This window comes from Pipistrellus kuhlii, unplaced genomic scaffold (genome assembly GCF_014108245.1).
Source record: "Pipistrellus kuhlii isolate mPipKuh1 unplaced genomic scaffold, mPipKuh1.p scaffold_m20_p_2, whole genome shotgun sequence".
In the NCBI taxonomy this organism is placed as follows: domain Eukaryota; kingdom Metazoa; phylum Chordata; class Mammalia; order Chiroptera; family Vespertilionidae; genus Pipistrellus; species Pipistrellus kuhlii.
The window spans coordinates 3,740,800-3,753,510 of record NW_023425515.1 but is presented as its reverse complement, the minus strand read 5'-3'; the positions used below and the strand labels follow the sequence as shown (position 1 = coordinate 3,753,510).

At 48.9% G+C, this 12,711-nt stretch overlaps 1 protein-coding gene across 2 annotated transcripts in view; it reads right to left on the bottom strand.

The window, feature by feature from the left end:
* Window positions 1-12,711, bottom strand: part of UBASH3A (ubiquitin associated and SH3 domain containing A) — a 38,627-nt gene that overhangs the window by 10,907 nt on the left and 15,009 nt on the right. For both annotated transcript variants that reach the window (XM_045585266.1, XM_036447451.2), the window contains exons 7-9: window positions 7,634-7,760; window positions 4,162-4,261; window positions 1,625-1,747 (exon numbers count right to left, since the gene is read on the bottom strand). In XM_045585266.1, coding sequence (XP_045441222.1) covers window positions 1,625-1,747; window positions 4,162-4,261; window positions 7,634-7,760 — 350 coding nt within the window. The remainder of the gene's footprint in view (window positions 1-1,624; window positions 1,748-4,161; window positions 4,262-7,633; window positions 7,761-12,711) is intronic.

The window sequence follows — 12,711 nt, the reverse complement described above, 5'->3', positions numbered from 1 at the left end:
AAGCCTGGAGCAGTCCTTCCCTCACTGCCTCAGGAGGAACAAGCCTGCCACACCGTGATCTCTCCACAACTGTGAGACGATCAACTTCTGTGGATGAAGCCACTGGAACTGTGGTGCTTTGTATGGCAGTCCCAGGACATGTGTACAGAGGGTGACAACTGCCCACATATACACCCGTTCACAGACACTCCCAAATATACACATGGAGTCTGTGCAAACACTCAGGTTGTGAAAACATCCGGGCGAGAATTTAGGAATGAAACACAGAGCTGCAAAGGTATTTTACAGAAAGGACACACATACCCTCACACAGTACACCCCCCCCCCCACAAGGAATCTACACATATACACACACACACACACACACACACACACAGAAACACACTCCTACACCGCAGTGTGCGGCAGGTGAAGGAGCCCAGGCAGGGAGAGCTGTGGGGAGCAGGTCACACTGATCCGTGGGAGTCCCAACTGTGTCATAACCCCAACTCCACGTTAAGTGACCTCCCATCAGCGATCCTGACACCGGCCTTGGTGTGAGCACACTATTTCCACTACTAAACTCGGCAAATGCTACAGAGCTGCCCTGCCTGCCCAGATCGCCAGGGACTAAATGTTTACGTCACACCATGGGGCGGGGGAGGGGGCAGGAACACCAGGCCCCCGTGGGTTGCTTCTGTTTGCCAGCTGTGTGACTTGAGTTTCTTAATTCATAGAATGAAGACCAGGTGAACTTAACAGCCTCTTCTAAAACATCCATCAGGTGAAACCAGAACCCCAGACATAAAAAAAAAAAAAAAAGCCCGAAGTGACAGATTTTGAAATAAAATCAAAGAGGGGATGTGCTTTTTTTAAAAAAAATAATATATTTTTTATTGATTTTGTACAGAGAGGAAAGGAGAGAGATAGAGAGTTAGAAACATCAATGAGAGAGAGTCATCGATTAGCTGCCTCTTGCATACCCCCTACTGGGGATGTGCCCGCAATCAAGGTACATGCCCTTGACTGGAATCGAACCCAGGACCCTTCAGTCCCCAAGCTGACGCTCTATCCACTGAGCCAAACCGGTTTTGGCTGCATTTTTTTTTTTAAATGACATTCTTAGTGCACACAGTGGTCATTAATATTTTCCCTTCCCTTGCCGAAATCGGTTTGGCTCAGCGGTAGAGAGTCGGCCTGCGGACTGAAAGGTCCCAGGTTCGATTCTGGTCAAGGGCATGTACCTTGGTCGCGGGCACGTCCCCGGTAGGGGGTGTGCAGGAGGTGGCTGGTTGATGTTTCTCTCTCATCGACGTTTCTAGCTATCTCTCTCCCTTTCACTCTCTGTAAAAAAATCAATAAAATATACGTATATAAAAAAAATATTTTCCCTCCCCTCACTGTTCTTTACATACCTTTCATTCCTCCCAAAGTTTCTGAGTCAAATCGCTGAGCTTCCGCTTACTCGCTGTGAGACCTTGGGTGACTTACTTAACCTCTCTGTGCCCCAGCTTCCTCATCAGCGGAGTGGGGATCATGCTACTACGGGTCTCAAAGGGCATGCAGCAAGGGCTCACTACTCATGAATGATATCCATTGCCATGATTATTGTTACTGTTCCTAATAGAACGACCCTCCAACATACCTGCTGTTCTGGACTGGAAAATTCCACAGGATGATAACGGCGGGTCGTTCTCAAAGCCTTTGATGCCATTGCTCCGCTGGGGCAGGCTGCAGGGGAAGTTCAGGTCTGGCCGGTAGTACTTCCCTAGAGCACAAACACGCACTGGACGTTTGGTTCCCTCGAGTTAGTGCCACGACACTCCCAAGATCAAGGCCCACGCGAGAAGCATGGTTAGCACTGTTATTACCGTGTTTTCTATCAAATGTGTTCTGTGGTGTGGATTCAATTCGAGGAGAAGATGCTGCTTTAATGTGCACACATCGCCTCAAACACAGAAACTCAGGTTTCAGCCCCTGAGTCCCCAGACCCTCTCTGTCCTCTCCTGACCCTCCCAGAAGATTTGCTCAGCAATTTTCCTGATTAAGAGCCAAGTATCCCCATGACTGATAGAGCTCAATTGGATAAGAATCTCAAGTTGGCATGAATTAATTAGTGAAATGTGACCATTCCTATAGCTTAAGGGTGTCATATTGCCGATGGGGACAGAATCCATATGGCCCGAGGGGCCCTGCGTTGTGCATTATTCAGTCAATCACTCGAGGCGAGACTGGAATCGAGGGGATTCCTTGGACTCCTGCCTCCCCCGTATCCCCCATCCTGGGTTCACTTAGTGCAGTGTTTCCCAAACTTCTCTCATGATGAGAATCACCTGGTGGAGTTGTTAAACCACAGATTCCTGAATCCCAACTCAGAAGTGCTAGACTAAAGCACTTAGAGCACTAGTTGAGAATACAATTTTACCTAAATGTTCCCAAAAATTCTAGTTTCGCACCTCTTAGTTGGGATTCAGGAATCTGTAGTTTAACAACTCCACCAGGTGATTCTCATCATGAGAGAAGTTTGGGAAACACTGACTTAGAGTTTGAATCTGAGCTTTAACCTGACAGTCAGGTGCAAATCCTGGCAGCACCAGGTACTGGTTGTGTGATTAGAAGCAAACGACTTAATCTTCTTTATCAGTTAAAGGGGGAGTGTTTCGATACATCATTGAGATAATGCTCAGAACCTGGCTCCAGTAAGAAGTCAGTAAAAATCCATTATCCTACAGAGGACACCATTCACACCCAGACCTCACCTGGAATCAGAGCAGAGGCCAGCAGCGCCCCCAAATGCCTTGTTGTTGTTGTTGTTGTTGTTGTTGTTGTTGTTATTATTATTATTATTATTATTATTTTACAGAGAGGAAGAGAGAGGGATAGAGAGTTAGAAACATAGATGAGAGAATCATCAATCAGCTGCCTCTTGCACACCCCCTACTGGGGATGTGCCCGCAACCAAGGTACATGCCCTTGACCGGAATCGAACCTGGGACCTTTCAGTCCTCAGGCCAACGCTCTATCCACTGAGCCAAACCGGTTTCTGTTGCCCTGTTATTATTGATTAAATGGTCTGTCTGTGACATGCAGATGAATTAGACTGTGAGCACTCACTTTATCAAGGGGTTCTTTATCCTGTATAAAGATCCACCAGCAGTTTCCTTTAAGCTGGTAATTTCAGTGCCTTAAAATATTTTCCCTAATAGGTGACTTGATCTTTTGTCTAGATGACCAAATATTCTTCCTCATTCCCACCTCTTGTTCTATTGTTTCTTCCCCAAAACTTGGTGTCTCTACTTGACCTTGTTTTGTAGAAACAACCACAGCACTACCTCTGTGGGTTTTTAGAGGTATATCCAGTCATCATGCCATCCACTCAGAATTTTCCTGGTGTGTGCTGGTCATCTGCCAATGGTTTTTCTCATTCACTTCCTCTTTTCTTGGCCTGCTGGGCTCCTGGAGGGATCCCCAAGGGCTGGACAACCCAGCTTCTATGAACGGATTTTATCACTGTGTTCATTCGATACCTTCATGTATGCAGTTAGCCTTGGCTTAGCAATGGTGGGGGACAAACACTGATACAGATATGAATCCTCAGTATGAAGATCAGCTTGTGGGTATGTTGTATTTCTAAGCACTATTCTTAGTCTTGGCATCCAGAGGGGTACAGTTGGGGTGAGCAAGAGACACGTTAAAAAATATGTCGTTTGGTTGAGAAAGATAGCCACACATGATAGGGAAATGACCACCACAGTGAAGACCAGCTGGGAGAGATTGAGCGATTTGGTTGTGAGATAGGGTACATGTCGTCACATGAGGGTTCAGAGACCGCAGGCCAGGGTGACTTGCTTGGAAGTCAGGGCTGCACTCACTAACCAAATACTGTGCATGCTGCGGAAGTAAGCGGACTGGCCACATGTCACATCAGTGGACTTGCTTACTATTGAAGCCATTCCTCCATCTTCCACAACGCATTTGACCTAAGGGACTCATAGACAGCGCACACTCTCAAATGCTCCCATGTAGGGAAGATGTAGCATGCCTCCATTCCCTGTGTACAATGATACGGAATCGTTCTAAAGCATGGTACCCTGGGGAATTTAGCTCAGAAACCCGGAAAGTGGTCTCAGTTGTTAGATTCATCTTGTTTCTGTGGTTAGAGGCAGCCCGGCCTTGACCCACCGTCAGGAGTGGAGCACTGCTGCAGCCACGACTTCCCGAAGATTTGGTCCACTCTCTCCCCGTGGCGCACCACCAGCACGCTTCTCCTCACGATGGCGGCCTGCGACAGAGGAAGGGAAGAAAAGTTGGGGTAAGCAACTGACATGTTAAAAAATATATCCATCCGTTCAATAGTATAGCCAAACATTGTTAAAATGTGCAATGTAACATCTGCGTTAAAAGACTTCTTCAAAAAAAGAAGCCATCCAACAGCTGGCCTGGGAATGGGTGCCTTCCTTCCTGTTCTGTAGCTACAGACCATTTTACCACCGTCACCCCGGGGAAAGGGGACTCAGAATTGCAGATGCCAATGTCTTTAATTTCTTTAATTGTCACATTATCCTATATAATAAAAGCCTAATATGCCAAGTGTCTGGCTGTCTGGTTGTCCATTCAACCAATCAAAGAGTAATATGCTAATGATATGCTAAGGCCACTCAACCACTTGGTGTAACATGCACTGACCATCTGGGTGCAGATGCTCTGACCAGTAAGTTAAGTTGCTGCTGGGTTCCAGCCAATTGGGACTGAGCAAGACACGCCCTGGAGGCCTCTTTTGATCCCCTCCGCCCCCTGCTGGCCTCCCACATCCCTTCCCAGCCCCAATCGTGCATCAGTGAGGTCCCTCAGCCTGGCCTGTGCCCTCTCGTAATCCAGGACTCCTCAGCAGGTATCGGAGAGCCAGTTTCAGCCCAATTCCCACAGGCCAGGCTAAGGGACCCCACTGATGCATGAGTTCGTGCACCAGGCCTCTAGTAAAGGAAATGAAAACACACACACACACACACACACACACACAAACAAACAAAAACCACAACACACAAAATGCCCAAATCATAGCACATTAACTTCTCTACTCTTTGGTCTCTTCCAAGTCCTTATCCCTTGTTTTAGTCCATTCCAGCTGCTCTAACAGAACACCACACATGGGTGCCTTATAAGCAACAGACATTTATTTCTCCCAGTTCTGGAGGCAGGAAGTGCCAGAGATCAGGGTGCCAGTGTGGTTGAGTGAGGGCCCTCCTCTTAGTTGCAGACTTCTCTCTGTGTCCTCACGTGGTGGAAGGGGCAAGGGAGCTACTGGGTCTCCTTTATAAGGGCACTAATCCCACTCACAAGGGCTTCACCCTCAGGATGGGAGCACCTCCCAAAGGCCCCGCCTGTTAATACCATCACCCCGGGCCTAGGGACCAGGCAAAGGAAGTGCCATGATCATCTTTTGCTGGAGTGTGCAGCTGTTTGGTTCTGGATGCCAACACCCACCTCCTAGGGCAGAGCTCCAGGTGGAAAGCTGTCTTGCTGTCTTAAAAATTTGAATATGGTGGCTCTGGGGTTGCCTATACTGATATCAGGATGCCTCTCCCCTCCAAGAATGGATATTAAAATATCCTGTCCCGTTCCCTCATCCCTACTTGATCCGCAAATAGTTTGCAAGGGACATCCTGTCTGCTTACTGACCATCTCGAAGTACTCTCGGGCGTTGGGATGAGGTTTTGGACTCGGGGCATTTTCCCCCCTAGAAGATTCTGGATCACTTTAATTTTGAAAAGCAGAGGTTAGCAACAAGAATATTTAGATACAGTGAAAGGTCCGTGGGGAATGGAATGACCAAGCCCTGGAGTCCACGGAACAACATGGTTCTGCAGACTCTTTAGTCATGAGGTGCTGTATGTGTGTCCTGTGGCTGCTGCAACCAAGTGCCACCCATTAGGTGGCTTTAAACAAAATAAATGTATTCCCTCAGAGTTCTGGGTAATAGAAATTTAAAATCAGGATGTCTGAGAGGCCACGCTCCCTCAGAGGTTACAGGGGAGGGCTCCTCCTATCACTGAGGACATTATTCAGCCACTACATGTCCATTTTGCCGCACTGGATGCCACAGTTGTCTTTTCTTGCTGTTTGGAAGGGGTACCCGCAGACCAGGTGAGAGGGCTCAGTCCTCAGGAGGAGCATGCTGGGTTCCCATGCATTTAAAGCACCAGGGAGTTTGGACACAGGCTGAGTGATGGCATGTCTTTCATTCCAGCTTCTCCCTGCCTGGAAAGGGGGTCACAGCCTTGGGGTGGCTCCTGGCTTATGTCTGCTCTCACGAGTCCAGGCTCCACTGCGCCTTCCAGAGCCCGGGCAGTTTGGGGGGGTGAGAGCCCCGTTTTTGTCTCTGTGGCTGGCAGGTTCCTCTGCCCTGGTCCATTCTCTACCCTGGTCCATTCTCTCTAACCGAAGACCTGGCTAACGGCGATATAGGGCCGCCTCCCCAGCGTTTTGTGCTCAGCTTTTGTCTGAATTGAGCCCACCCCAACCTGGAGGTAGCCTCCAGGGGACTGATGGGTGCTTGGGGATGGAGTTTGGGATTGAGGGTGATTCAGATGGGAGTCCTGATCAAGGCCCGTATAGGTCATTCCATGGTTTATCCCATGAGACTTATGGGCTGTGCCTGAGCCAGGCTCTGGGATACAGGAGTGAGCCAGAGGCTGTGGCCCTGCCCAGAGGGCCAGTCTCTGAGCCCCCAGGGCCTGGCCTGCAGTGGACAAGGGACATCCCGTCTCATGTAATTCTTGAAACGGCCCCATGTGGGGAGCGTTTAGATGTCTGCACTCCCACAGCCTCCCAGCCTCTGCAGGCCTCAGTCTTCAGATCTGTAAATTGGGGACGGAGTGCTGATTGGGGTGGTAGTGGCTGGAATGAGAGCCTGAAGGAATGGGTGTGGCACAGAACGGGGGCGTGGAGGGACTGCTCACTCAAGCCACAGAGGCATGTGCGCTGGAGAGGAACTGGCCAGGGGCCAGCTGAGGTGTTGCCCAGTCCCGGGGTTCCCCATAGGGAAGGCTGGATGCTGCCTGCTCCTTGGGGGCCCTCCCTGCCCGTGACCTTCACCCCTGATGCGCCCCATGCAGGTGGTGGGATCAGACGCCCTTGCTGTGCCCCGGACCCAGGTCCTGAGGCTGCCATCGTCCCCTGTCACCTCCCTACCTCCCTGATTTGAAAGCTCAGAAGCTCTATCTTTTGGGGCCTAAGAGGGAGGGGACTTCATCAGGGTCACGCAGCTTGTCAGGAGAGAATCGGGGGAGAGTACTAGATTCCAGGCAGGGCTGTGTCCCTGTCCCTTCCCTGCGCTGTGTCCTAGCGTCTTGATGTCTTGGTGAGTTACAGCCATGTGCTCCCTGTTCTTGCAGACTCTGCAGACTCAGCAGGCACTTCTGGAGCACAGGCCGGTTCATAGCCACAATGTATATGTGTGGGGGTGGGGTGGGGGGAGTTTACCCTTTCCACAGGTGACAGAGCAGCATGGTACCTCAGCCCCGAAGGGGAGGGCCTCCTGCCACCCCACCCTGAAGTGCTTTACCCCGGGAAGCAGGGGGCTATGTGTCCATAGAACAAAAGCCACACCTGGGAGGCGGTGTCTCCTCAGACTTCATATGAAGGGCCCCCTCACCTGTAAGGCCTGCAGGCTGCCTGCGCTCCTTGGCCGCGGCGGGGGAAGGAGCTCCCCGTTCCGTCTGCTGCTGGCTTCAGCGTCCTTCCTGAGGTTCGGGTCCAGGGCCAGACTGAAGGTGTACGTCCTGTGGGAGAGGAGACGAGGCCCCGCGTCAGGATGACTCCCACACGCACAGGAAGGTACACGCTCAGATAGGTACACAGGAAGGTACACGGTCATGGCGGAGGCAAGCGAAAGGATGAGCTCAAAGAGCTCAATGCTCAGCACATAAAAGATCCCAAGGAAATGGTGGCCATTTGTCACCATATCGCCACCCGGTCACCAGACCTCTAAGTTGAAGTCCTGGATCTTTGGGACCTCAGAATATGACACTATTTGGAGATAGCAGGTCTTTAAAGAGGCAATTAAGATAAAATGAGGTCATTAGGGTGGGCCTTATAAGAAGAGGTGACTAGGACAGTGACACTCCCAGAGGGACAACCATGTCATTCTAGTCAAGGGCACAAACCTTAGTTGCAGGCTTGGTTGCAACCCAGGCACTTGTGCAGGCAACCCATTGATGTGTCTCTCTCACATTGATGTTTCTTTCTCTCCCTCCATTCCATTCTCTCTCTAAAAACAAAAACAAAAATTAATGGAAAATCATCCTTGGGTAAGGATGAACAAAAACAAATAAACAAAAAAATAAAAAAATGTTTAAGAAAAAGAGAGACAGATCTAAATGTGCTTTCAAAGCTCTTCCACCCCTCATGTGCTTTCAAAGCTCTCCCAGAGAGTCCAGAAATCAGAAATACACTATTTAAACTGCCTTCTATTTTTAAATAATTTAAATAATTAGCTTTGCCAGGAATTGATTTCAGTGTATGATGTGAAGTCATGTAAAATACCATTTACTTTACACCCATTTCTTTCCCTACTTATTTTCTTTAAATATGTTTTAAAAATTGATTTTTAGAGAGAGATGATGGGAGATAGATAGAGAGATATCAATAGAAACATCAATGAGAGAGAATTTCATAGATCAGCTGCCTTGAGCCCACAACCTAGGCATGTGCCCTGACCTGGAATTGAACTGGTGATCTGTTGGTTCCTTGGTCGATGTTCAACCACTGAACCGCACCGGCCAGGCTATTCCCCTGTTTCTGATGTAGCTATTAGATGCAAACTTCCTAATATCTCATGTATACTGATATATTAGCTGTTTTGTCTCACTGATCTGTGTTTTCTTTTTCCCTCCAGCCAAAACCATATTAGAGATTTGTCACACAGTTTTAACATCTGGTAGGGGAACTACTCTGATTATTTTTATTTTCCCAAGTTTCCTCTGTGTATCTCTCCTGTTTATTCTTCCAGATAAACTTTTCAGCTGTCCACTGAAGTTCCAGAAAACAGCACCACTGGGATTTTCCCTGGAATTTTTTAAAACCTGGAAATGACTCCAGGAGGCGTCACTATGTTCACATGATTCATTCTTTCCAATCACAAACGTGGTGTGTTCCTACTTATTGGCCTGTTTGTAGAGTTTGCATTTCTCTTATGGAGGCCTCAGAGCCCCGAGTTCTCATCAAACCGCTAGCTCCCGAGCTTCCATCCTGAGGTCCTGAGGAGGAACAGAGCCGGCAGCATCTCAGGGCACCTGTCCTGCATCTCAACCACCCAGCTCCTCAGCTTGCCTGCTTCCACCCCCATGGACCACATGCCTTGGACCATGCATCGCTCTCGTGGTGTCTTGCTTTAGTCAATGCATTGCTTACACCGCCTGCAGCTTGTACCTTCTCTTTCCACGATGTTGCCTGTCCCGTCTCGAGCTGTAAACTCCTGTGGGTGGTAACCAGGTCGAACGGACTCAGCCTGTGCATATGACATGCGAGCGTTAGCTGCGCACAGGCCCGGAACACGGATACTATGGTCGGACCATTGACATTTCCCACTTCACATGCACACGCGCTCAGCAGCGAGGGCACTATTCATAGAGTCTCCTGCTGACACAGGAAATGGTGGCTGGCTTTCTCTTCCTGGAGGCGAGGGGGGGGGGACACCGCACCCTGCGTGCGGCTCACCGTGGAGATAGCAGCCTCGCTATCTATAAATAAGATCTGTGCGATTTACAGTTAGACGCCAACTCGGCTTGTTTTTGCTAGTACGATCAAGAGCAGTACGATCAAAATGCCAATGGGACTGGCAACGAGAGGAGAAAGGACCTCATAGTTTAATATTTCTGTGTTTTTTTTCTTTTCTTCTTCTTCTTTAACTTAAAAGAAACACCTACTGGTTAACTTATACCATAGATGTGTTTACATCCTCCCTGGCTTTTAAAAGGGGTTGGTTGTGTGGATAACGTTCCTGTGTTAGTTGCTAAAGCCTCCATAACAAGGTACCACAGACGGGGCGGCCTAAGCAACAGAATTTACTCTCTCACAGTCTGGAGGCTGGAAGTCCCAGATCAGAGTGTTGGCAGGGTGGGTTCCTCCTGAGGCCTCTCTCCTTGGCTAGCAGATGGCCAGCTTCTCCCTGTGCCCTCACGTGGCCATCCTCGGTGTGTCTGTGTCCTGATCTCCTCTCCTCATAGGACCCCAGTCAGATTGCATTAGCGCCCACTCTAACTGCCTCTTTTCCACCAAATCTCCTCAAAGACCCCTCCTCCAAGCACAATCACATCTTGGGGTGCCGGGAGTCAGGGCTTCACCATATGCATTTTGGGCGGACACCATTCAGCCCAGAACAATACCATCATTCCATTACTCATGTTGTGGTTTTGCAAAGTTACCAGCTCCGTGTTGGACACCTCCTCTGACTGAATGTTCTCTAAGCCCTGCCCTCTGCGCCTCTCTTCTCTTGGTCTATGATTTGCTTGCTACGGACACTGTTCTGTGAGGAGGGTTGAAAACTGCTGCAATTCAAGATTGCAGTCCTCCATCACCTCTGATCCCTTTCTTCACAGTAACAGATAAACATCGTCATGTGAATTGTTGTCAAGGAAATCCAGGCTGCTGAAACCAGCAGTGGATAGGCTGAAGATGTTGTACTGGTGACGGATGCCTGATATTTTAGTTGCCAAGCAGTGAGCATCGAAGCTGCAGACTCACACCTGGAAGTGTGTCCCTGAGGGACTCCTCCGGCCTCTGCTCCCAGATGCTGGGAGGCCGGGCTTTCTTGCTGACTGGGCTGCACAAGCCGACCAGTGCAGGGGCCAAGGGTGAGTCCTGCGTTGATGCTGGAGGGCAGTGGTCGGCAAACTGTGGCTTGTTAGCTGCGGTTTGCCACTCTGTTGACTAATGAATTTGCCAACCACTGGGATAGGGGCTTAATTACAGGAACAGCAACAGCCTGTAATTATTGGAATCGAGAGTTTAGCTCAGTGGTCGGCAAACTCATTATTCAACAGAGCGAGCAGCAGTTTGCAGATCACTGCTGTAGGGTATCTACATCTGCCCACAGCTAAGCTGGTATCTGGACAGTGCCATCTGACCACAAGCCCCAGTACTCAAAGCTTTTTTTTTAAAGCACAGTTTTGGCAGTTTTAGAAGGCGTGGCCGGGACCCGGAGTCTGACAGCACACTGGCTGTCTGCCATTCTGGCCAAGAATCATGTCACAGTCTGTCTCACTGCTCCTCCAGCAAGGATGGGCTGCTTCTAAAATGCAGCCAAGCAGGCGCCTCACAGCCTAGCCTAGCACTCACTTTTCTCTCCTTTGGTTGCAGTTTTCATTAATACTGATTAATTCCTAAGGGGAAATTTGTCTCTGAGGAGAACAGTTCCAAAACTGTCAGGGTTAAAGGCTGGAATGACTATTGTGGTGACTGACATTGATTGTGAAGTAAAAAATGTTATAGCCACATGCTTATCTGCTACAGGGTCTTTTAGAAGCATCCAGGTTGCCAATTGCCTGGTGACAGTGAAGCTCTCTGGAAGGACCAACTGAAGGACAGGGGCCTGGGGGAGTCCCACGACCCCCGGAACTCAGTCTTTTAGGCTGGAACCAGCATCTCCTCTCCTGCTGGAATAGTGTCTTGGATCCGATGGGGAAGGAGTTGGTACTAAGAGGAAGCTAAGTGCTTCCTTAACTGTGTGACATCACCCAGCCTCTCTGCCCTGGGGTCTGAGAATGCTCAGCCCTCCAGAGGGAGGGAGGGATGGAGGGAGGGAGGGAGGTGATGATCCCAGCAGTTCCTGGGGGCACCACGACCCTGTGATTATGTGGGGGCCATGGGACCCATGGCCCTGTCTATACCTGCACAATTGTGCTTCTCCCGAGAAACTGGTCTACCCGCCTGTGGATGGCTGTGGGCATTTGGTAGAAGCCACAGCCCTGCTCCCATGGGGTGTGGGAGAGCTTGGAGCTCCCAGCATGCACCTTGGACCTCCCAGCATGCACCTGGGGTGCAAACCATGGCTCTGGATCATCTGACTTCATTCCCTCTGACCCAATTTCTTATAATCTTTACTTTTAAAATGGATTAAATTCTACTTTGAATAAGTGATATATTTATAGGGTTCAAAACATAAAAATTAAGGAATGGTTCTAGAAAGTCTTCTTCCCATTGCTGTCCCATCCTCCCAGCTTCAACTTCTAATCCCCACCAATAACCACTATTAGAAGTTTCTAGAGACTCTCTTTTCCAGGGAACTTTGAGACATAGACTTGCCTAAAATATATATCATGCATGTATATATATGCATATGCATAGCCAAGTATGTTTAACTTCATCCTTTCTCCACAAATGGTACTATATACACTGTTCTGCAAGGTACCTAGGACTTTTTTCAAGTCAGTACGTAAAACACTTTCTCATGACTATTTCAAAAAATTGCAACTATTCTATTGTGTGATGTACCACAGTTCAGCTCACTGGATTATTTTTAAATGTAGCTACCTCTTCCATAGGCAGTTTAGGTCTTGGTTGAAAGCATACACATACCTTTTCCCAGTTACCCACTCAAATGCCATAGGTGCTGCTGAAGAGATTTTGCAGATGTGATTAAAGTCCTTAATCAGTTGACTATAAGTTAATCAAAAGGGGGAGTGCCCTGGCTGGGCTTGAAAGGTCTTTAAAAAAGGCTTCGGGCTTCCCTGA